General features: G+C 36.5%; 1 protein-coding gene across 10 annotated transcripts; it reads left to right on the top strand.

Moving 5' to 3' along the window:
• LOC109834516 (DNA-directed RNA polymerase II subunit 1-like) lies at window positions 292-24,964 on the top strand. 10 transcript variants are annotated; one of them, XR_002245593.1, is made up of 13 exons: window positions 293-862; window positions 1,819-1,871; window positions 3,675-3,833; window positions 4,094-4,164; window positions 4,545-4,577; window positions 5,090-5,209; window positions 7,670-7,782; window positions 9,439-9,490; window positions 10,029-14,413; window positions 14,511-14,569; window positions 22,511-22,683; window positions 22,787-22,903; window positions 23,024-24,964. XR_002245593.1 is itself a non-coding variant. In XM_020402560.1 (5 exons), the coding sequence occupies exons 1-4, from the start codon at window positions 680-682 to the stop codon at window positions 5,111-5,113; spliced, it is 399 nt and encodes a 132-aa protein (XP_020258149.1). In that variant the 5' UTR covers window positions 297-679; the 3' UTR covers window positions 5,114-5,209; window positions 7,269-7,318. The 10 variants fall into 10 exon arrangements, 3 of the variants coding, with proteins under 3 accessions (XP_020258150.1, XP_020258149.1, XP_020258148.1); XR_002245595.1 differs by having other exon boundaries at window positions 22,787-22,854; XR_002245594.1 differs by lacking the exon at window positions 23,024-24,964 and having other exon boundaries at window positions 22,787-23,015.

The following is a 24,964-nucleotide window of genomic DNA, read 5'->3' on the forward strand; positions in this document are numbered from 1 at the left end:
AAGAGAACTAACCCAATTTTATTTCCTTCAGATCACAACTAACTTGATTGTCAGAGGAACTATCGAAGAACCCAACTCCGATCGTCTAACGTATTGCATATGTGTAAGACTCTCTTTCGCGCATCAATCAGCCATCAAAGGAGATCAATGGACACTAAGTTCTTCAAAATCCATCCTAAATCCCATTATTTAATTTCTGACATCAACATATCTACCTACCTTTTAAAAGAGGGAGTTCCAAAAAAACTTTACCCTTCCCAAAATAGCATTCCATCAAATTTAATTATCAAGGGAGTGTTTGCGTACCGATGTGTTTTTTCGATTTCCGTTTTTTTTTCTCCTTTATTTTCCCCCAAACCAACGCCATCCCCTTTTCTCCCCTCTCGACCCCTCGTCGTCGCCTCTCCGATTTGCCGACTCGACTCATGAACTGATCTCTCCAAAAAACCTAAAAATTTGCTCCGATTTCTTTAGATTTTGTTAGTTTCTGTCTCTATTGTTTGGGATTTGATCGGAGATGGCGGATGTCGACACTTGACTCTGAATCGGGGCTGTTTCTTGTTGATTCTACAGAGCAAAAGAAACAGCCTGAGGTTATGATTGTGAGATTTTGTGATATTGGGAGATCTCTAGGGTTTGGTCTCGATTGCTTGGTTGCCGCTGTTGGTGATCGTTTGGGATGAGGAATGAGGGGCAGAGGCCTCAAGGATCCGGACGGAACAATGGATTCATGAGGAGTTTCTCGAGCTACTTGAGGATTGTATCTAATTATGCTTCGAATGTGGCGTCGACTGTGAAATCTGCGGGGGTTTCGGTCGCTTCGTCCTTAGCTGATCGCGATGAGGATGCTGCTCGTGATCAGGTATTAGATGAATATTCATTTAATTTAGTGTTCTGTTTTGATGTTTGATGAATGTTGGTTCTAAAAGTAGAAACTTGATATTTTGGTTGCGTGAGAAAAGTTGGAATTTTCCCGCGAACATAGGTGTGATGTTACCGTGGAAAAGGTTTGACTTTTAGGAAGTTTGGTGGATGATTGATCGTGTTTTGAGATTGTAAGGTATTAGCTTAATTATTCTATTGCTAGACTCTATAGCATAATAGATATTATAGATGTTAATGTAAGAAATGTTGGTAGAATTTATAATGTAAGAAATATTGTACATGTAATGGGTATTTGTTTAAAAAGAATGTTCCTTATAGGAGAGATTGATTTCTATATTGCTTTGTTCATTATCAATGATTCGATCAGTACTTAGGTGATCTGCTCTAATTCCTTATGCATCTCTATTTCATGTTCGAATGATTCTCATGTCCGTGAAGATCTAATGCATGCTAAGGCAGATAAAAAGTTCTTCTTTAGTAGACATTCTTACTGTTCCTCTACACCTTAACAATGCATTAGTAAGAAAAGCTTAAAGTATGCTTATTATCTCTCTATCTGCAAAAAATTTCAAACCTGCAATCTTTCCAATCAGAGGCTGACAAACCAAAGCCTAAATTATGTTTATCATATTCTGTTGCTAACACTTATAAGTCATAGTTTATTAACACAGATCTTAGTTTCCTGAACTTTTGAATAGCCAATCACTTTTTTATATTTCCTTTGAACTTAGTTTACCTATTGAACTGTAAGAGGTAGTATAGAAGTTATGCTAGCATTGACTAAAGACAATATTTTTGTGCCAACTCATATATAACTCTAACTAATACCTGCATGATTGACACATAGTTAGTGGCCATGGTAGAGTTCTGAATAACACTGTTCTTTTAGTGTTAGACTTTGATACTGATGCAAATTTCTTTTAATGATTTCAGGTACGAGTTTACTGTTTTTAATGAGTTAGTTGCTGGAGGAACAGTCTGGACAGGTATTATTTATCGAAGCATGTATGCATTTTAAGCTTAGCTTCTTATTGGCTCTCCCTATAGTCTATATTTCCCCTGTTCTTGAAAGATTTTCCTTAACATTTCATGTTTGTTTTACTACAGTACCACCTGATGAGGTGCAGGCTTTGTTGGTTTTTTATGGTACTTTACTGTGGTTTTTTAGCTATATATTCATAGGCATTTCATGTTGCTTCTTGCTTTAGGGAAATCCATGGAATTTTGACATTTTGGTTATTCTTAGTGCATCCTGGCCTTGTTTATGAGTATTATGTAAACTTTACCCATGCTATTTTTTTATAATACTTGCTTGATGCGTTCCCTCCATATTTTTAATGATCAATTGTTGTGGTTCTTACTTAATGCAGATGGTGAAGCTCCTGCTTTTGACGAGAGCCTAAAAGTTTCTTAAAAAAAAATCTATGAAAGGTTTTAAATCCTAAATCCACAAAACATAGCAAACAAGTTCCTATTGTAGCCCAGAATTTATCATCCCTCTTTTTTTAAGGCATTGCAATAGATAGTGTTAGTTATAAACATTTATTATATTATTTAGAATTTCATTTTAACCCAAGTTCCTTTTATTGCTAGACGAATTCATATTCTACAATTGCTACAAATTTTGGTTGCATTTCAAATTAGTTTCATGGCTATTTGTTTCTAAAGTTTACACTCTTTAAGTCATGATATTTGTGGTATATATGATATGCATGACTCCCCAGGTCATTAAAAGGTATGTCCTACGTACTGCTTAACTAATCCTATTAACCACCATCATCTTCAACACCTTCCTAGCTGTTTTTTCTACAAATTCTGTTATTTTTTTTACTTTCAAATGGAAATGGGTTATTTTTTGTTTTTTCAACAAATTTTTTACATGCACACATAGCGTGCACAAGAAATAAATTCCTCATTAATAGTAATTTGGTGAATTACTAATAAGTCTCTTATGTTTAGTATCATCTTTTTAAAACATTGTTTGAAATGATGTGCACTTTTGTAATACACTTTTACGTCTAGATTAAAAAATTTAACATTTTTTCATATTAATTTTGATTTTTGATTATGCAATCCAAGAAGACATCACAATCAACATTGATGATGATGATTCGGTTATCGATTTACCAAAAAAGAAGATAAAAATGGAGAAGGATTGATCAAGGGCCCACAAAAATTAAACATGAATGTTTTTTAATTTTAATTACATTTTCAAATTGGTTGAAGGATTTCAAATGAGCTTTTCATATGCTTTTAAGATTATGAACTAATGAATTTAATTTGTTAGGACAATTTATGATTTATACGCATATGCTCATAAAGTTGTTTGATAACTATTGCATGCTTTGATTGTTATTGCAGTTATTAACTTAAATTTAACATTCAATTATTGATAACTATTGCATGCTTTGATTGTTATTGCAGTTATTAACTTAAATTTAACATTCAATTATGTGAATCTAAATACATATTCATGCTTTGATTGTTATTGCAGTTATTAACTTAAATTTAACATTCAATTATGTGAATCTAAATACATATTCAAAGAATAGTTCACTTTATTACTTTAAATTTGCATGACATCTATTTTTTACTTATCTATACTGCACACAAACTATTGTTGATGAGTCATTTGCAAAAAATATGATGACCAAGCACAGCTTCCTAAACCTGTTGAGAGGAAACAATAGCTTTCTATAGAGGAGGTAGCTAATTTTACAAAATTGTTATTCTAATTTATTTCTTTTAGTAGCCCAAATTTATTTGTATCTGTTTTATGACATGACCAGATTCTCAGTGTTCTTAAAAGAATAATCAATGAAGATTCCCTACTACTAGGTTTCATACCGAAAGATGATCGTCCGGATTGGATGATATTACGACTTCTTCCTATTCAACCACCTACTGTAATACCATCTGTTATGATGGACACCTCTGCTAGAAGTGAGGTAAGTTTGTTCTATTTCACAAAATGATGGATACCCTGTATAGTGTTACAAAACCATTGCATCACATTTCTTTTTCCTTTTTAATACAAACTATTCATGCTTGAAGAAATATATCTTAATCACGAAATTTTTGTCCAAACTATTCTACATGAAAATCCATTCGCCAACCTTTTTTCTTGGACATATTTCTATAGTATAAATTCGACTTTAATGTTGCTGGGACGCCTGTCGTTTGACTTGGTTTGCATGATTTCATCTAGATTGTGTTTCAAAACACTGAAAACACAATGCAATCTTGGCATCTTGATGGATATAGTTTCTAGGTTGTTGGGTAAGCCATTTTGTTCCTCTTATCTCTTTGTTTTTTAGTGGTTCAGTATGACATGGTTCACATTATACTTATGCACGTTAAGTTCATTTCTTCGACAATGGACAAAGGTAACATTTTTTCGTGGACGGTGATCAATTTAAGATTCAATACCTTTGAATAAATCATGTGATCAATTTAGGATTCAATACTTTTTAAAAAATCATGGGTGAAGATAGTCCGATATTTGAACAAAGTTTTGACAAACAAATGATCAGGTAGTTTGTCCCTCTCCTGAGTAGTCAAATATTATAGGTTGTGAGGACATCTGTGGTGTGATCCGCATGAGCAGAAGGCTATACTTGGTGCACTTACAGTTTTTTCCTTCTTCTTCGTTTGTGCAGCTAGGAAGGAGGTCAATGGTTCAAGAAAATGAGGTTGTTGTCCAAGCCATATTCCATTCTATAAAATAAGTTCGTTATATTGAAAGTACTGCATAATTAAGAAGATATGCGTCCCTGTAATTTTCTTTTGCTTAATAAAATTTCAATAAAAGTAATCAAAATGGATTATGATTACCTTATTTCTTGGATAATTGGATCTTTTTGACAAAAAATGTTGAATTTAAGTGAGAGTTTTAAATCGTGTACATAGCACACTTCTCCTTTTTGACAAAAAATGTTGAATTTAAGTGAGAGTTTTAAATCGTGTACATAGCACACTTCTCCTTGCTGCAGTTATGCTTGTTTCTCATTAATATTTCTCGTGTACATAGCACACTTCTCCTTGCTGCAGTTATGCTTGTTTCTCATTAATATTTCAATGTGGTTGTTTCTAGAAGTGTTTATGTTTACACTCGGTTCTCCTTATATGTTTTTCTCTATCTGTTGTGTTCTGTTGTACATTTTTTATTATGGATTCATGATTTATTTGCTAAATGGTGATGTAGGTGTGCCATGGGAAATTGCTATAGTTTGTTGAAAGATCATGAAACTACAATGAAAAATTTTCTGCGTGCAGTGCAACTAGACTCGAGATTTGCTTATGCTCATACACTATGCGGCCATGAGTATGACTTCTATTCTCTTGCATTATTTCATTACAGTTTTCCTGTATACAATAGGACATTTGTTTTATACTATCAGGCTGTTTAAAAAGCTGTCCCGGCTTCTACCTTGGCGGAGGCAGCTCTGAGGCCTCACAATATAGCGTCTAGGAGCTCCTATTGAATATTGACACCTTAAGCCTATTTTGGGTGAATTGGGTATGCCTAAGCACCCTGTTCCTCATAATGGCCACCTTGACCGTATGCGTGTGTTGTTGAAATTGGGTATGCCTATTTTGGGTGAATTGGGTATGCCTAAGCACCATGTTCCTCACAATATATATATAGTGTGCGTGCGTGCACGTGTTACCTGCACCCCTACCGGTACATGTACCCCTACCCGTTTCCATGCAACTTAGGTTGGAATAGGGGTGACAGTTTTTGACCCGACCCATCAACCCGACCCGATCCGACCCGTTTAATTTGGGTATGAGTCAAGTTATATGGGTCGGGTCATAAACTGGTCAATCTGAACTGACCCGTTTATTAGATGGGTAAGTTAGGGTTGACCCGCCTGACCCGTGTAACACAAAGAGCTCACCCGATTGAAAATTAGGGCCGTCACAAAAGAGCAACCCGTCCTCTCTTCGTTTCTCATAAACAAAACCCTAGATTTCATCTGCGTGCGGCGGCGAGCGGCAGTGAGGAGCGTGCGGTGGCGAGGCGCACCGAGAGAGAGAGCAGGCGATCAATAGGCGAGAGGCGGCGGCGAGCGGCGGCGAGCGGCGTCGTTTCATCAAAAGTGGCGACGAGTGACGGCGAGCGACGAGCAGCGACAAACGGCGAGCTTGATCCTCTCTGTAGGTTCTCTCTTTCTCTCTCTAAGCTTCATCAAAATTAGGTATCTTTAAGATCTGCGAGGATAATGGCAGAGCTCTCTGTAAGTTCTCTCTTTCTCTCTCTAAGCTTCATCAAAATTAGGTATCTTTAAGATCTGCGAGGATAATGGCACTACCATTGCTTGCCTGCTTCAGCTCCTCTCCTGAGAATACCCCTGTGCACACCCCTACTGCTAAAGCTCCTCCATATTCAGCAGCTCGAATATCATTAGGCTGCAGTTATATGCGTCAGTCAAATTTGAAGTTTAGGGTATCCCCATGAACATTGGGGGTTTTGAACAAAACCCCTCTAAACTTCATAAATCAATGAAAACACACCTTGAATCTCTCACTTAAGTATCATGACTTCTAGCAGTCACTTGTCTTTTCTCCGGTACGAATTATCCAACAGCTAATCTCTACTTTCTTCAAGTATTTGTTGTGCAACGTACTTTAAAGAGTGGGATGAAAGATGATGATGAATATGTTAAGTTAATAGCAACCAAAATGTACAAGAAATTTGAAAAATATTGGAGTGAGTACAATGTTCTACTTGCTATTGCGTGCATCTTGGATCCCCGATACAAAATGCAATTTGTAGAGTTTTGCTATCATGGGGCTATATGGACACAATTCTACGGAGCTTAAGAATGTGAAAGACAAGCTTTTCTCTCTCTTTAATGAGTACTCGAGCAATATGGATGGTAATAGAAGAAGAAACTTGGAGAAATCAAGCAAGGAGGGAACTTCTCGTGTGTATGATGACACATTTGATCAAGATTGCATTGATATCTTGAGGGTAATTTCTTTCTCAAATAATTAGTATATCTCTTAGTTTTTATTGTAGATGTCTTACAATCACATTGTAAATACCTTTCGGAAATGTTTGTTTGTTTTCTTGTGTTCTTTTGTAAACATTTTACAGTTATAAATGATTATCCATTCCATGCCTTTTATTATTCTCTCATTTGACATACAAACTGATTATGATGAATGTGGTAATTTATTCCTCGTGTTTAGGCATTAACTATCTATGTGATGAATTTTCTACCCTTAGGTTGATAGTGAGATGTATAATTTGTAATGCTTTATGACTTTGTAAAGAGAACAGTCGTTTATAGTTTCTTGTCAGCTTCTTTTCTACTACTTAAAAAATTGTAGTGAAGAAATTTGTGGAATATGCTATCATGTTTTTTTATGTTTAGGAATTCGACTCGTTTGAAAGTCAAGAAATTATTAGTTCTCAAAAAACTCAATTAGAACTTTATTTGGATGAACCAAGACTTGACCGTGGTGCTCAACTCGACATTCTTTCATTTTGGAAGACTAATGAGCATAGATACCCCGAGCTCTCTCTATTGGCAAGGGACATAATGGCGGTTCCTATTTCTACGGTTGCTTCGGAGAGTACTTTCAGTGTAGGTGGGAGAATCCTTAACCAATACCGTAGCACTCTTAAGCCTAACAATGTGGAGGCTTTAGTTTGCACGCGTGATTGGTTATATGGTATCAAAGGTAGACAAATACTAATGTTATATTTTTTACGTTTTTTTGAATCAAATACATGTTATGAATTTTCTTATTGGTTTTTTTTTATTAATGATAGATGACATGCAACCAAAATTAGATGAGCTTTCCGAGGATATCATGCAATTAGATATTGGAGAATGTATGCCAACACAAGTATGAATCTCTCATACTGTGATGCGGTAGCTGAAGGTAAGAACTTGTTTCACTAAATTTAACAGATTAGTTACCAAATTGATGTCTCATCCAAGAAGTTCACACTTCTCTCATCTTACAATAGAGATTCATGCTCAGCTTTCTTTTTCTGTAAGTTTAATTAGTCTACTATATTTTAACTGATTTACAATAGAGATTCATGCTCAGCTTTCTTTTTCTGTAAGTTTAATTAGTCTACTATATTTTAACTGATATTTTGTAGCTCAAAGTTTCCTCTTAGTTGATACATAGGCTGATATACCAATAAATAACCGATGCCTTTGTTGCTACTTGATTTCTGGGTGTGTTCACAGGCAACTGTTAATTGAACTGTATACTACCCTCCATATTGCAGTTGGTTTGTAGTAAGTTGTATTCTTTTCTTCTGCATTGTTCTAAAATTTTTAGTAGTCTAGAACACTTGCTTTTTCACCAAAGTTCTTGGAATTGTGTTTGGGTGGTCAACTGCATATTTTGATATAGTTAGTTCAACAGTTCTGCATATCTTCAGGAATGCTTATGTTAATGTTTTGTTCTCTTACATGTCATGCTTCAGTATTTTCTCTTTCTTTCCTTGGAACACAAATAAAAATGAAAAGTTCATGATTATGATTCATTTATTTACCGTTTCCTACAGTTTTTTATTTGCTTAAAGATAATGATGTTGGTCATATTAGATGTTTCATGTACTACATTGTTTCCCTCATCCAATGCACACATTGTTTCGTTAAAGAAAACCTGACACTCAACATTGCTACTGTATCCTGTACTCGGTTTGTAATCATTAAGCTTACTTCAACTTTCTCAACTGTTGCCTTCTTCATGCGGATAACCATCACTTAGCCTTTGTCTATGAACCTCAAATCAGCCAATATGTTGGTTTCACTTTGAGATAATGTTATTTCCCTAACCATTACCTGTTCCTCATAATAATAATAATAACTGGTTTTTGTTAATGAAATGAGTGCTAAACTGCTAATTATGTTGTAAAACTTGTACTTTTCATGAAACTTAGCTGTATATTAAATTACTTGATCATGTCAAATGACATCCAGAATGGTTCATATAAACTAGGTGACAATCATTCAGCTAATATATATTCTTATGACTGTATATTAAATTTCCCTCTGTCCATTTCTTCTTTTGTTGAGATACTGAATGCTGTTTAGGGTAGCAATAGTTAATAACAAAGTGTTTGTATTCTGATTAAATTCCTAACTGAATCCTGATACACATTATTTTTCCTTTTATTTAGAAGTTAGACTGGTTGATTATTTCTCATTTGTATAGTTTAATTTGTGATCAAAGTGTTTGTGTTTGGATTGGACACTTTGATGTTAGTTTAACAGTGAAACAAGTTGAATCTCTTCGTATGCCTGTTCTTGACTCCTGAGAGTTTTTGTGTCAGGTTATACAGATGAGATTTTAGTTAGATAAATGCACAAGTACTACGTCTATGAGAAAATTCCACTTACTTTCATGACCATTTCATTACAAGTTCAATGTCCTTCACACACATGCTGTAAGTTTGTAGCATTTTCCAACGGTGCATCAACCATTCTGCTTCATTCAGAAGCGCATTACTGTTTTCTTTTTCCTTGTTTTTAAAGTTCCTTCAGCTTCACGTACCGCTAAAACTTTTGTAATGTGCAGGTCCTCGCTATTTCATTGAGGTATTATTCTGGTCATTCATCTCTAATTTGAGGTATGTAATCAATAGTTTACCTTTTTGGTAGCATATTCTAGGAATACTGAAATTACACCAAGTTCTGATATTCTCAGCATTCAATTTTACTTTCTTGTGCTGTTTCCCTCTTTATAAATTTATTTTCGAATAATTAGCAGTTCTTATTCATGAAGTATCTCGGCTATAAAAAGTCACAGCGTGATGAAGAAAGAATTAAACACGTCAAGAAGGAAGCAATAGAATATGCAGAGAGCTTGAAATGAATCTGTTTGTGAAATTGGATTTGTTGCAGAGAGCTTGAAATGAATCTGTTTGTGAACCTGTATAACATTCTAATCGGCGTGTCGGATGACCATGTCGGATCCGTGTCCGTCCTACATATCTGTTATGTAGTTTAGTTACTATGATAGCTTTGATCCGCAATCCTATAAATGTATTAGGCTTATATATGCCAAAAAATTAAAATTCTTTCTTTCATAACATAGAATTTTGTGTCTATGTTTTGATATTGAGATATTACTAGAAAATCATGTTGACTATGTCTTTTACTTTGCAGGTTCAGGTCATGTGTGCAGTACCTATTTTGGAACAAAGCCACCCTCCCTTGATATAGTGAGGATATTCAATTTCAGTAATGAAGTATGCCACAGGTACAGTCCAACATCCCTTTTACATGCTCTAACCGCATAACAATCGAAGAGGAAAATTATACAGAAACGAGGATATGTATTTTCCGCAGTCTACTTATTGAAGTACTGATGCTTATTGATGCAGGATTCTTCAAGCACCATTTTCCGTATTATCTCTTATCTCAAAACAATGTCGCTGTTTCCTTTGAAAAGGACCCGAATGTCCAGTCTTTAGAACTGCATTATAATGCCTGTAATGCGTCCTTATTGCCATGTTCTTCTGATGGAGTTGATGACACACATCAGAGCACTTCTTCTTTAGTGCAAAAAACAATACCTGCAGGAAGGCAGGCATCATCAGAAGATATATAATCATGGAAAGAGAAAGGCTTTACTAGGTAGAAAATTGAGATAAAATATCTTTAAACAAGATTTTATTGACTGATTGTTACAATGCTGCATTGCTAAAAATGAAAACTTTACCACGTGCATTGCACGTGCAATCCAACTAGTATATAACATATATGGAAGATAAAATTGATCTAGGAGTCTTAGGAATTGATTGACACAAAGAGCTAATATCTTTTTTTTTTTTGAGAATTTTAAATAAATTTCTAAGTTAAACTTAGTTTTGTACAACTACATTAAAAAGATTTTCTAAGAAATTTACTTTAGAGTTATTCATAAAATATTTTTTAGTAAAATTAGCTTTAATTAGATTGTTTAAATTGTTTAAAGATATCAGATGAATTATTTCTATATTAATTTTTATAATTGATAAGTTGATCGAATTTTATGAGTATATTCACTATAAACTCTCACGAGACTACAACTCTTCCTTTAGGGTAATCTAAGGTTTTAAAGTCTTGTTGTATATACAAAATACAACTGCTATTCCTGCAAAAGTAAGTTAAGATTTTTCTTTTTTTATTTTCTTTCTTTGCTAGAGGTCTAGCAAAAGTGTAGGTGCGGGAGTATTTGATCGCTATATTTTATTACACTTTTGTACCCTTATTATATATTTCATTGAATAAATTTACTTACTAAATTCGTGTGTTTTATGAGTTTGAAGTAAATAAAGAAATATCAAATAAAAGATCAAAGAAACCTAGAAGACCTCTACTTGAAGCCAAGCCTAAATGAAGCTCAGAAAGGTCAAAAGCTCAAGAAGTAAATAAGTCAATCAAAGAAGAAAATTTTGTTACAGACTAATTGATTAACTAATCAATGAACCAATTGATTAGCTAATTGATAAGCAAATTGATTAGCTAATTGATAAGCTAATTGATTAGCTAATTGATAAGCTAATCGATTAGTTTCCAACAAAACATAATAAATGGCTGGTTTTGATTTCTTGGAGCCTAAGTTTGATCCAGTAGCTGATATTATTTCTTGTCAGCTATAAAATGTAAAATTTTGTGAACTCCATTTTAGAGAGGAAGGTCTTTAATTAGGCATTCCACCATTGTAAAACTTTAATTTTGCAATTAAATAGAAGTTTTCTTTCTTCTTTTAATTTTCTTCTTCATCTCTTATGTTGATGAAGATTTGTTTCAAGAGGGGCCAACCTATTACAATGCAAGTTTTTATTTTTCCTTTTTATTTCTATTTAAAATTGCATGTTGATGATTTAATTCATGCTTTGTTTTATGCTTTGTAATTTAGAAGTTTCTTACTTCTTATTCTTGCTTTCTAGAAGTAATATGAGTAGCTAATTTTCTTAGGATATCTAGGATTAGATGAAGATAATTAAATTTCTACTTAAAACTTTGAATTGCTCTATTTTTATGCTTAATTGATCATGCTTATGGTAATCAGTTAGAATATATTTGGTAGAAAAATTAAATAAGCTATACTTATTTTACATGGTTTGATAGTTTACACTTTTTTAATTCTAGAATTACTATTTAGTTATTCCTTTCTATTCATGAATGATGATATTTCCTGGATAATTGTACTTGTTTTAAATAACTTGATAATCTATACTTAAGAAGTCTAGTGATATTAAAATTAAAAGAAAGTAGTTCTAAAATCTAAATAGGAATTAGCTAGTGGATTCAATCCTAGATTTCTAGTTTCATAATTAGATTTTCTTCACTCTTTTGTTTGCTTCCTCTCTTGTTTTTATTCACCTTCTTGTTTTAGCCCTTTTATTTGCATTCAATCAACACCAAAAACAACTCTATTCTCTCTTTATTACCATAATTCAAGAACCACTCTAGGATCTTTCTTAGATCACATCTTTCTCATGGGATCGATACTTATATGTCACGCACACAAGTTGTGCACTTGCAATGTTTATAATTAGAACACACCAATAAGTCCTTCTATTAGGCTTATTGTTCAAACCCCGAATTATAGTTGTGTTAGCACTAATAATGGGTGGGGAATTATATTATCACCACCTCTCCCTCTCACCTCCTCCTCTATCACCTACATCTCCTTTACCACTCTCTCCTCCTCCGTTGGTTTTCCCACCTCCTCCTCAATCACTACGACCATCATCTTTGCTATGGCTATCTCCACCTCCGCATGTATTCTTATTCCCTCCTCTATCTCCGTCATCACTATCTCCACACCTCTGTCATTTTTACTATTGCTGATATTCTCGCCTCCACCACCATCTTCACGACCATTATCTCCTTCACACTCGTCACCTCCTCTGGCGGTATTCTCACCTACTCTAATGTCACCACCACCACCATCACCACCTCCACGGATAATTTAACCACCTCCACCTTCTTCATCACCGTTCTCTCCTATATTTATTTCCAAACTTTGTAGACATTGAAGCAAAAAATAATGGGAGGGGCCCGCAGTGGTGGTTGAGGAAAGAGAGGAAGGAGAAGAGGTTTTTTTGGGGGTGGTCTAGGGGAGAGAGGAGGGCAAGGAGGTAAGAGGAGAGGTAACTGTTCATTCAAGAAAATGTCGAAGAAAACATATTATTTCGACTCATTTTAACACCAACCAACTAGAGGAACTAATATCAACATACTAAGATGATTTCTGGGATTAATAACAAAATATGAAGATTTGAGGGACAAATATCAAAAAACCTATGACCCAAGTGACTATGTCTGAAAACCTTATAATTTTATATTCTAACATGGCCTGGAGTTAGATAGTATTATCAATTTTCTATAAAATAAACATTTATTTATCTTGAGAACAACTTACACGATTGAGTCCGTAAGAGTGGACTTGATGACGAAGGCCTAGTGGTCTCCTTTGATGTTTGACTAACTCTTGTTGACAACGGCCTGAGATATATAGAAAAAACATCAGATTGACGATGGTGGGCTACCCACTGATGCCTCTCTGATGCCTAAGTTAGATTCTTGATGATGAAGTCAAAGCTATAGGTAATTAACGTTAGGCCTTTAAAAGAGAGAGACCATATTCCAAATGTTGGTGGTGCTAAATCTTATAATCATATGAGGTCTTGTCCTTATACCTTAGATCGGAGAGGTATTTATACTAATTTTCTAGGGCAAATCAGCCTCTACATGTGTCACTATCTTGACAGCCAAGGTTGTTATGGTAGTTGGCCTGCAAGTAAGTCGACTAGCAATATCTCGGTGTAGGATTGTACAATTGATGTATGTGTATAGCGGGTAAGTTATGGAAGTTGATAGTTGTAGAGATTGATTCTTTGATCGATATCTCCTCATATGATATGTTTAGGATATTATATAACCTGAATCAATCATCTCTAATTAGGCACACCACCTTAAAACCAGACCGAGTAGGGGTCTAGGCATAGTAATCGAACTGAGATTAGTTCAATTGTTATGGACATTTATCGCTCTATCCCAGCTTTTAGGTCAAACCCATAGGCTGTGGTCAAGGGTGCATGTTGAGTACAAATGTGTCACACCTTTGTGAGTTAAAGTACATGACTGGTTGATTGACCCTCTGGTTAGCACAACTACAAATTTTGGGTTATATGCATAATAACATTAAATGCATGGCACATGGGATTTACACCTGGTTTATCCTGATAATATTTTAAAATCTTTGCCACTGTGATTGGTTAAGAATTATAATTTTACGTACTAATAGTTTAAAATTGTTTTTTCACCCATAAATCATTATATTGTACCCTCACAATTTTAAAAAGAGGGTTGGGGTTTGATGAGCTTCTCTCAGTTGTCGACCATGGTGAGTATCTCAATCCCCCCGAATTCTATCAACCTCCCATTCCTCCGCCGTCCCCCTCACTGTGTTTTGCAGGCCGACGTGGACGCCTACGTGGCGTCGATCTGGAGCTCGCAAAGCTCTTGCACGCACGCCTCCGCTCGCAAGAGGCAAAGTTTCGGATTTTGGACATTTCTTTTCATATTTTGACCGGAATTGGACCCGATTCGAATTCTGATCCCTATTTTTTCCTTTTTTCTTCTCGTTACTAGGGTTTAAGCAGCGTTTGAGTTAGAAGCTGATGGCTCTCATCAACAAACTTCATGAGGCCGTAAGATTTTTAAATTACAATTTGTGTTTCCTTGCATTTTTTTGATATGTTTACTACATATTTTCCGTAAAGGTTGCATTTTTTTTTTAAGTCTAATTGTTTAGTGCCTCAAGCTTTATAGACACCGCGTATACTTCGGCTGTAATGTATCCTTAGCGAATATAATTCTTTAGTAAAATATCTGGGTATCTGATTCATCTCTGTATATCCGATATGTATTTAATCGAAAGGGTGAAATTGTTTTCACCATATATTAATCGATTTTGAGACTAATTCGGTGATCCGAGGCTCTACTTTATAATTCTTTAGTAAAATGTATGGGTATCTGATTCATCTGTATATATCCGATATGTGTCAATCAAATGGTTGAAACTGTTTAGTAGAATATTTGGGTATCTGATTCATCTCTGTATATCCGACATGTATCAACGGAATTGTTGAAATTGTTTTGACCATATATTAATGGATTTTGAGACTAATTCGGCGATCTAAAGCTTTATATTTTAGATATATGCAACACATTACTTGAGAAATTTTATCTATTTAAACAACTGTTGCATCATATGGAATGCATGTTTCCCGATAAATTACACTAAACCGCCAAGACAACTTAATCATGACTAATATCAATTCTTGCCTCATTGAAATTCAGATCCGTCGGCTCCCTGCTTCAGCCCATAATGTCTTTTCCTCATCTATATGGCATCACTGGTTTGGTCATACATCAAATGCCTATCATATTCAAACCATTAAATAAAGCTAATATAAGCTAAACTAAGTGTAATGAAACCTCTTTATGTACTTTATGTCAATTGAGTAAAAGTCGTCGATTGCCTTATTTGATTTCTGAAACTATTTTTAAAAATCGATTAGACTTCATTTTTATTATTATGCAGGGTCCTTCTCCTTTAACTTCACACTGGACCTCTTCACTTCACACATGGAGCACAAATATTGCATTCATCTTCTCGATGACCATATTAGTTATGCAAACATGTTGAAAATGTTTGCAAATAGAAGTTTAAAATTCATACAATCTGATGGTGCTGGAGAGGTAACCTCAAAAGGATTTCAAGAGAAATTGCGCCTCTAATAGTATTGGTCATTGTTTCTCACGTCATTGTGCCGATTGACAAAACGGTGCCGTTGAATGCAAACACTAGCATATTTTTTTGATGCAAGTCTTTCTATCCTTGCTTAATCCAATGTCTCTGCACAATTTGGCGTGTGACATCAAATATGTAGTGTACATTAGTAACATATTACCTACAAAATCTCTTCAATATTCCTCACACTGGGAATCTCTTTTTCATTCAAGACCTGGTTATACAATTTTGATCTTTTTTGTTGTCTTTCTAGGATATCCAAGTAGTTATAAAAGCTATTATAGCTTTCATCCTCAAAATGGGCGCATCTCTCACAGTTTCTTTTTTTGACGAAGGCATATTTTCCATATATCATTCTAAGCTGACATACCGCTTTTCCTCCTGTTCTTTCACCTCCTCCTAACAATTCTCTTCCTTCTTCCAGCGCTTAAATCGTCATCCCCCGTTGAACTAGTGTTTCTCAAATTGCAGGTACGAATCAAAATAGCACACTCGGTCCACGTCTCTCTACTATTTCACCATCATTTAATCGCAACATAGAAGGGCAAGATCTAATTAGATTTTCATCAAGTAACCTGCAATTCCATGTAGCTTATAATGCTGAGGAATCCATAGCTATTGAGCACACCGATGATGACCTTGTAAAGGATCAACATGGTGACTCCCAATATGTTATGCCCTCTAATGATGTTGCTCCTTCGTACCTGACGATTACGAAATGATTTTGCTAATCAGCATGCAATGATCATGGTTCTAAGGATGGATCCCTTTCTCCATGCAAGTTTGAGGTTAAAGATCAACATCTAATCACATTTGTGGCCACTACCTTGCCTCAAGAACCTACATGTTTTAGCCAAGAATCTAAAATTCTCTAGTGGCTTTATCTGATTAGAGGAGTATCATGCATTGATAAGCAATGGCACTTGGGTTCTTGTTCCTCCTAAACCAAATCAGCACATCATCAGATGCAAATGAGTTTATCATATACGACACTAGGTTGATGGAATAATTGATTGGTTTAAAGCACTTCTTAAGGAAAAAGGAGATAATCAACAAAAGAGGGTCGATTATGATGTGACTTTCAGCCCTGTTGTAAAACCTAATAAAGTAACCAATTAATCAAAAACAAAAAAAAATTAATTAAGTTAAAATATTTATCATCAAATACAATTAATCTAATTATCAGGGAAAATAAGAAATTCAACAAAATAAGAACTTCACAATGTTGTAGATTTGATTTGAAATTTGTGGTCATAAGGATGAATTAAATCTTTGGGCATCTCTCTTTCTTTCTATGTTGGAGAGAGTAGGATAACATCTATAGTCAATCCGGAATTTAAAAAAATCATAAATTAAAAACTTAAGCAAAAAACCCGAATTATATCCAAGAAAAAATTCTAATCTGCTGTGTATCCGTATGTTCTTTTCTTACTCATATGGATCCACCTTCTCAATCCTAAAATAAATCAAGAACAGATGAAATTGGCAGAACCCAAAACATAGGTCGAAATCTGATACGAGTTGCCGTGCGAGCATCCTTTGGTCGCGGAATTACCAAAAGGTGGGTTGAGAAGAGGATGACCAAAACACAAGAACAATTCAGTATAAGGCGAAGGGAAATACCTTCTCTAGATTATGAAGAACAAAAGATTACAATCTCTCCCTCATAATCTCACTAGAATTGAGAACAACCTCTCAATCCTCTCTAAACCCTAATCTCTCTTGATTAGAATCTCTCTTGATCACTTCTCTCTGAGATCTCCTTGTTTAGAACCCTAAAACAATCCTATTTATAGATGTACAAACGTGGATGGCAATCTTGTAAATAAACAAGCTCAAAAGAATCAGGAATCCCTGTCAAAACAGAATCCAAAACGAAACAGGAAACCCAGAAATCGTGATCCGGTCGACCGTCAGGCTTGGTCCGATCGACCGGCCAGAGAATTTTCTCAAACCCTGCATTGTGCAGGTTTTCCGATCGACCGGCATGTGTGCTACGGTCGACCGGCCAGAGATCTGCCAGTTTATCCTGTTCTTTTGCGTTTCGCTCCTGCTGACTTCTTTCGCCGTCTTCTTTGGCTCCATCTATGCTCCTATTCCCAAGATATAAGAATCTCCTATCCTCAAGCTCTCATGAGGATCGCTAAGCTCCTGAAGAGAAGATACACCCGTATCATGGGTCCCCCTTTAGGAACTTAAAGTCCCGTTCAAGTTAGAACTGAAACTGAGGGAACTCGCGAGCCCCTCCTTCTTTTCTGCACCACCTGGCATTGCTAGGAAATCAGTCTCGACGTCCGATCGGAAACAACTCATTCACCCCGCGTCTCGTCGTAGTCACCTTTTGCTCTAAGTTGCAATCCTTCATCGATGGCTTTTCTGGAAGTCTAATGCACAACGAGATAAACTTCTTGCTTGCATTCACTAACCTCTTCGCTCGCGTCACTGTCCCTAAGCTCGTCTCCCTCGGAAGAGATGCTGAACGAAATATGAACTTTTCACCACCCTTGGTGAATGTATACTTCTGAGCCCGTCTCTCGTAGATCGCATATCTATCCCATAAGTAAGGATTACCCAGTATAATCTGACAAACATCCAATGGAACTACGTCGTATGTGACCTCGTCAATATACGACTCATGGAGCGTAAATCTTACAGTGCATTGATCAACTACACTTAGCTTCTCCTCCTTCTGAATCCACCCCAATGGATAGGGCTTCAGATGCTTGACCGTCTTCAGACCCAGCTTCTGAACCAAGACTTCGGATATCAAATTCTTCTCGCTGCCCGAATCAACTATGGTATCAACCAAACTAGTCTTCACTTACAACTTAAGCACAAAGAGCAACTCCCTCGGGTCGTCATCTTCTTTAGTGACTTGTTTCCCCGCCATAAGGTTGAGACTGCTATTGGGTTCTGTCATCCCTGGGACTTCTTTCAGACCTTGAGCTATCACGTACGTCTTTTTCTCCTCCTCCTTCTTCAACCCCCTTGGCTTGAGATGAGGATACTTCTCCCAGCACTGATCAGCTATGTGCCCTGTCTTCTCGCAATGACCACACATCAGTCCTGTTTTCCCTGGATCACCCTTCTTCTTCTCCTCCTTAAACTGAGAACCACTAGACTCGCCTCCAACTTGCTTTGCATCCCTCTTTGCTTCGTTGCTCTTCTTTTGCTTGCCCTCAATGGCAATGGCCTTCACGCTCGTCTCTGCAATAGTCTCGACCGTGAATAACCTCATCTTCTTTCGGATGTAATCGCTCAATCCCGCCATATACTTCATGAACACGGAATATTCCTCTGTCGCAACGTTAAGAACCATTGCCTGCTGCTGGAACTCCGTAGTGTATTCTTGAACGGTTTGATTGATCCTTTGGCACAAGCCATACCACTTGTACCAACGCTCCTTAAGGAATCCCACCGGATAGAATTGTTTCCTAAGTAGCTCCTTGAACTTGTTCCACGATACCGCATTCTTCTCCTGCTTGCAATAGGATTTCCACCACGTCAACGCGTGTCGTGAAAGCTTCAAAGTCGCGAACACAATCTTCTCTTTTGATGAATAGCCATAAAGAGTAAAATACGTCTCCATCCGCTCGATCCAGTCATCAAGCCTCTTGACGTCAACACTCCCATCATAAATAGGAATCTTCACTCTGAAATCAATCTTCAGATTCTGGTAAGAATTCTTACCTCCTTGATGCGGTGCAGCCTTGACGGTCTCGTCCTCCTCGTCGGAGCCTGAAAGCTCTCTCTCTCCACCGGACTCTATAGGTTTCTTCTTAGACCTAGAAGAAGATTTCCCCTTTTTGTTCCCTCCTTGGATAAGACCGACGAGTTTTGTGAGCGTCGACCCTATCGTCTCGATCTGCTTTTCTAATGTATCAATCCTCGCTGAATTATCTCCTTCAGCCATCTTCTCCTTCCTTAAATCCTGGACTCCTTCCAATGAAATAAGGATCTCGTCAAGCTTTTTGTATTAGGACCGAGTAAGGACCATACATAGGATGCCCCTTCATCGGATCTGATGCTCTGATACCAACTTGATACGAGTTGCCGTGCGAGCACCCTTTGGTCGCGGAATTACCAAAAGGTGGGTTGAGAAGAGGATGATCAAAACACAAGAACAATTCAGTATAAGGCGAAGGAAAATACCTTCTCTAGATAATGAAGAACAAAAGATTATAATCTCTCCCTCACAATCTCACTAGAATTGAGAACAACCTCTCAATCCTCTCTAAACCCTAATCTCTCTTGATTAGAATCTCTCTTGATCACTTCTCTCTGAGATCTTCTTGTTTAGAACCCTAAAACAATCCTATTTATAGATGTACAAACGTGGATGGCAATCTTGTAAATAAACAAGCCCAAAAGAATCAGGAATCACTGTCAAAACAGAATCCAAAACGAAACAGGAAACCCAGAAATCACGATCCGGTCGACCGCCAGGCTTGGTCCGGTCGACCGGCCAGAGAGTTTTCTCAAACCCTGCATTGTGCATGTTTTCCGGTCGACCGGCATGTGTGCTGCGGTCGACCGGCCAGAGATCTGCCAGTTTACCATGTTCTTTTGTGTTTCGCTCCTGCTGACTTCTTTCGCCGTCTTCTTTGGCTCCATCCATGATCCTATTCCCAAGATATGAGAATCTCCTATCCTCAAGCTTCCATGAGGATCGCTAAGCTCCTGAAGAGAAGATACACCCGTATCAAAATCACATTCTCAATCTCGAAAAAACAAAATAAATCAAGAACAAATAAGAAGTAAAGAATCAAGATAATAGATATGAGTAGTTTTTTAAGGAGGATTTCCAATTCCTAAATTTTTGATTATTCAAAATTCAAACTCAAATCCTAAGTTGTGGGTGTTACCTAATTTGTAATATAATTAAATACATATTACTTTTTTCCACATGCTAATCTTTGGTGGTTCAAGTTAAGCATTCGTGAAGCACTGTTGGAAGGCTCCTCATTTACTCGAGTGAAAACTCCGAAACGTTGTTATATATAATTATATATATATATATATATATATATATATATATATATATATAATATAGAGAGAGAGAGAGAGACGAGATGAACGAGAGCAGAGAGAGAGAGAGGCAGAAATATGGTATGCTTGGTACCAAGCATAAATTTTGTGCTTGCGTAGTGATCGATGTGTTACATCCTCATCCACTCACTACCCATGTGAATTTTTCCCACATTTGAATGAGTGGCAGGGGAATTTTGACACCTCACTACCAAGCACAACTGTTTGTGCTTGGTATCAAACATACCCATATTTTCTCATATATATACATATATATATATATATATTATATATACTATATATATATATATATATATATATATATATAATATATATATATATATATATATATATATATTTCCGGGTACCGGGGGTTTAATGAAATAATTTAGAAAAGGGTAATCATCTTATTCATGCACGAGTTTGAATAATGAAATATTTTGAAACATCCTTATATGATCTAGAAACTAAAAGTGAATTTTGAAAGCTACCTTAATTATATAGATTGATATATTATGTGATTGAAGTGTCCATTCTTGACGTGTGTGAGACTTCTCACATTCACGGATGATCCCCGTGGTGTAAAGATGGCGTACTCTTCCATTGCAGTTATGGAGGTGTGACTGTAGGCCTTCGTGTTTTTCAGATGAAAATAAGGAGGTGTTACCTTGGTTGAGACTTAACTAATTTGCGCTTATTTGTGGGCAATGCTTCACAGTCATTACATAGTGATCATGTTTTAAAAGAGGCCTATGTAGGTCATGCTTATGTTGCATGAAATCTTCCTAGGTGTGGGGTGCCTAAGCAGTTCTCGGGCACTTTTGCTAGCTGCTCCGGGTCAAATATGTATATTCAATTGGTTAAGTGTTTCGTAGATCGGAAAATTGGCTCAAACCTACAATCCATTATTAAGATATTACCTGTCTGGACTAGGATTTGGATAACTTAACTCCTCCCTTATCTCTCACCCAACAACCCTCTCTTTGCCTTCAAGCCCTCTGCTATCTTTGATCAATGTCAGAGCACTTTGTAGCCTTCAACCACCAACGACTTGAAAGAAATATAATTGTCTTTAATTTACTTTTCTATTCTTTTTTCTCTTAATTTTTTTTTCTATTCTTTTTTCTCTTAATTTTCTATTCAACTCCAAATTGACTTCTTTGTTCTTTTCCTCTCTTTTTCTTGACCTTTGCTTGCCATATAAGTAGCCCTTCACCCTGTTTCATTGATAGGCAAAGATTAAGGCTTCATCATCGCCTTTATAGGTATGAATACAAAGGCTCTCTCTCCCCCCTCTTCCTCCCTCTCCTTGCCCTCCTTATATTCTTTTTCTCGGTCACCCTCTGTTTGCAGTAGAAGTGCTCACCCACACACACACAGCCAAAAAAAAATGTTGGGGGGTTCCCTAGAAAACTCTTGAATTGTATTTATTCGACTAAACCCCCTTGAGCTTTGGGCGTCTCACATAACCTCACCAAACTTTCAATTTTTCCCAAAGGACCACAACCTGTAAATAAAAAATAACTAAAAGATCCAATTTAGTCATTTGCCATTTATAGGCGAAATACCTCCAACCCATTTTTTTGGATTTTTTTTGGGGGGGTTTGGGGGGGGGGGGGGGGTTAAGAACAATTTAGTTATTTGTGACTTTTAGGTGTTACATGTTAATTGTTTGGTTATTTGTTTGTACGGCTAATTGGGTCAATATCCCTACCTGCTTATATATCCTATCCTCTTCTCTATTTAAGAGAGATTAGGATTTGTGACAATAATAACTTTATCTTCTCTCTTTCTCATGGTATCAAAGCCCACTACTTGATCATAGAGAACTACTCCCCTCTTCTAGACCTCAGGGCCGTTGAGAGGTTTTGCCGCAAATACCACCTCTGTGCTTCCCCTCGGTGGCCTAAAAGTGTGCATCATTGTTACTGTGCGTGAATAACAACTGATATTAATGTTCATCATGAACAATAGCTGAAGGTACTAATGATCAGTAATACGACTGGTCATTTTCCCTTGATTAGCTTCAACGTCCGTCATTCCATCAATCAAATATTCTTGAAATTTGCTATTTTATTAACAGAAAGGTGCCTTGCTTGTCAAATAATGCCGAAATCAAGATCAAGAAAATGAAGGATTGATCGATCAAGGGTTTTCTTCTTTTCCTACTGAAACCCACCTAGCATTTCTTTTGGCTTCAGTATGAGTTTTTAAGCTTTGTTTTTTGTGTCAAAGATCTCTATTTCTGGCTAGCTGCCTACTTATGTGGTTGTCTACTTATTAAACTATCTACTTACCTGATTGTCTACTAATTTGGCAGTTTACTGATCATGTAAGTGAGGACTTGGCGAGGATTTCTTTCAGATCTTATTTTGGCTATTGTCTTGCTATCGAGTAATCTCTGGCTGTGAGTGCACTTTCTAGTTATTTCAGTACTTTGTGAGAACTATGTCTGACTCTGTGGCTAATTTATGAAGCGAATAAAGAAATGAGCTCTTCAACAAGCTCGCAACAAAGATAACTTTGTTAAAGCTCTTTCAGCTAGTTGTTTAGTTCCTATTTGTAACAAGCTGGGCAATGGGCATGTTTGATATATATGCTCCAACTCGAGGGGGAGTGTTAGATGTTATTAGGTAGTTAGCTATTTTGATATTTAGTATTCGTACCCGCTTATGTCACCCTCCTATTCTCTATTTAAGAGAAATTAGGGTTTGTAGGAAAAAAATGATCTTATCTTCTCCCTTTCTCAACAATAGATGGGGGGTGCATTTGGTAAAGTTGAAAGTTTGGGGTTATGTGAGACTTACAAAACTTCAGAGGCTTTAGTGTGTTAGATAATGTGATTTATTTAACAATCCAGTAACAGATATGATCTTCGTAATTGTAATTTGTTATGTTATAACTACTCATCTAACCCCTTAATTCTGTATCTCAACCTCTTGATTGTACTCATCTCTATATAAGTGAGTGAAGTAATGAATAAAATTAATCTACTCCATTATTCTACTTCAATTTATTTTACATGGTATCAGAGCCATCTGACTTAGCCAAGAGAATTCTCTCTTTCATAGTCTCGGGGCCGCTGAGGGGTTTTTGCAGCAAAAATCATCTTCACATTTCCCCTCGGTAGCTTTGAAATCTTCGTGCTTCTGTTTATGTCTATGTTTGTCTCAAATCTAGTTCAATCTTAGTTTGTTGCATTATCTGATCTGATCCGATTTTCCATTCTGACAAAGATCCATTCTGGTAATTGTTTTGATCATCTGTAATTGCTGATCGTTGTTATCCAACTCCTCTGATTCCGGGTCAGCATCTTCACAACATTAACATTACTGAATTCCAGTCGCTCGCCACTTGTTGTCTTCATTCTCTGGATCCGGCCACTGTCGCTCATCAAAAATCAGTTGTAGTTTCTTCATGCAGACAGCTCCAAGAATGTGTCTACGTGGCTGTTCGAATTGAAAATCTGATATCTAATTCGATCCAACCCACAAGAAATCAGATCTGAACAAAATCAGCTTGGGTCGATGTTTTGCACAAACCTACATGGAGACCAAGCGACTCCTCTTCAACCTACTTGTGTCTCACAACTCGAGGCTCATTCCGATGTTTAATGTTGCCTACTTTCTTCTGTTTGAACACTATCGTTCTTTCCTCATCAACTCACATGTCGAGTTTCTCCCAGCTTTCCCATCGGTCTCTTCTTCTTGCATGCAGTCTTGCAGACTTTCTCTTCTCACACACAGCTTTGTCAATATTCTTGCACATGTCTTGTTGACCTCATTTTCTCACACACTCACGCCGATCTTTTATTCATGGGCGTAGTCATATTGACGTCTTCTCCCGTTCAACCTCATCGACCTTTTTTTCCTGTTCAGTATCCTCGGCCTTCTTTTCTCTCATGCAGTCTTATTGGGCTCTACCTGCGTGTCTCATGTTCAATCTTTTGGCAAGACATTATCTATGGTGCTCATCCATACATTCATCGGCGAGCTTGGCTTCAACAAATCCACACTGCAGCTTGAGGGGGAGTGTTAGAGAATCTGATTAATTCAACAATCCAGTAATATATATGATCTTTATGATCATAATTTGTTATGTTATAATTACTCTATCTATCCTCTTTCTTCTGTATCTCAACCTCTTGATTGTACTCATCTCTATGTAAGAGTGTGACGAAATGAATAAAATTAATCTGCTCCATTTTTGCACTTTGATTTATTATACAAAGTGGAATAAATAAAGTTCAGCTGGTATTGTG

The sequence above is a fragment of the Asparagus officinalis genome, chromosome 3 (assembly GCF_001876935.1).
Source record: "Asparagus officinalis chromosome 3, Aspof.V1, whole genome shotgun sequence".
In the NCBI taxonomy this organism is placed as follows: Eukaryota; Viridiplantae; Streptophyta; class Magnoliopsida; order Asparagales; family Asparagaceae; genus Asparagus; species Asparagus officinalis.

Coding starts and splice junctions, on each gene's coding strand:
- LOC109834516 (XM_020402560.1), top strand. CDS start 680: ATGAGGAATGAGGGGCAGAGGCCTCAAGGATCCGGACGGAACAATGGA. Junction 863..3,674: donor AGGATGCTGCTCGTGATCAG/GTATTAGATGAA, acceptor TGACATGACCAG/ATTCTCAGTGTTCTTAAAAG. Junction 3,834..4,544: donor ACACCTCTGCTAGAAGTGAG/GTAAGTTTGTTC, acceptor TCGTTTGTGCAG/CTAGGAAGGAGGTCAATGGT.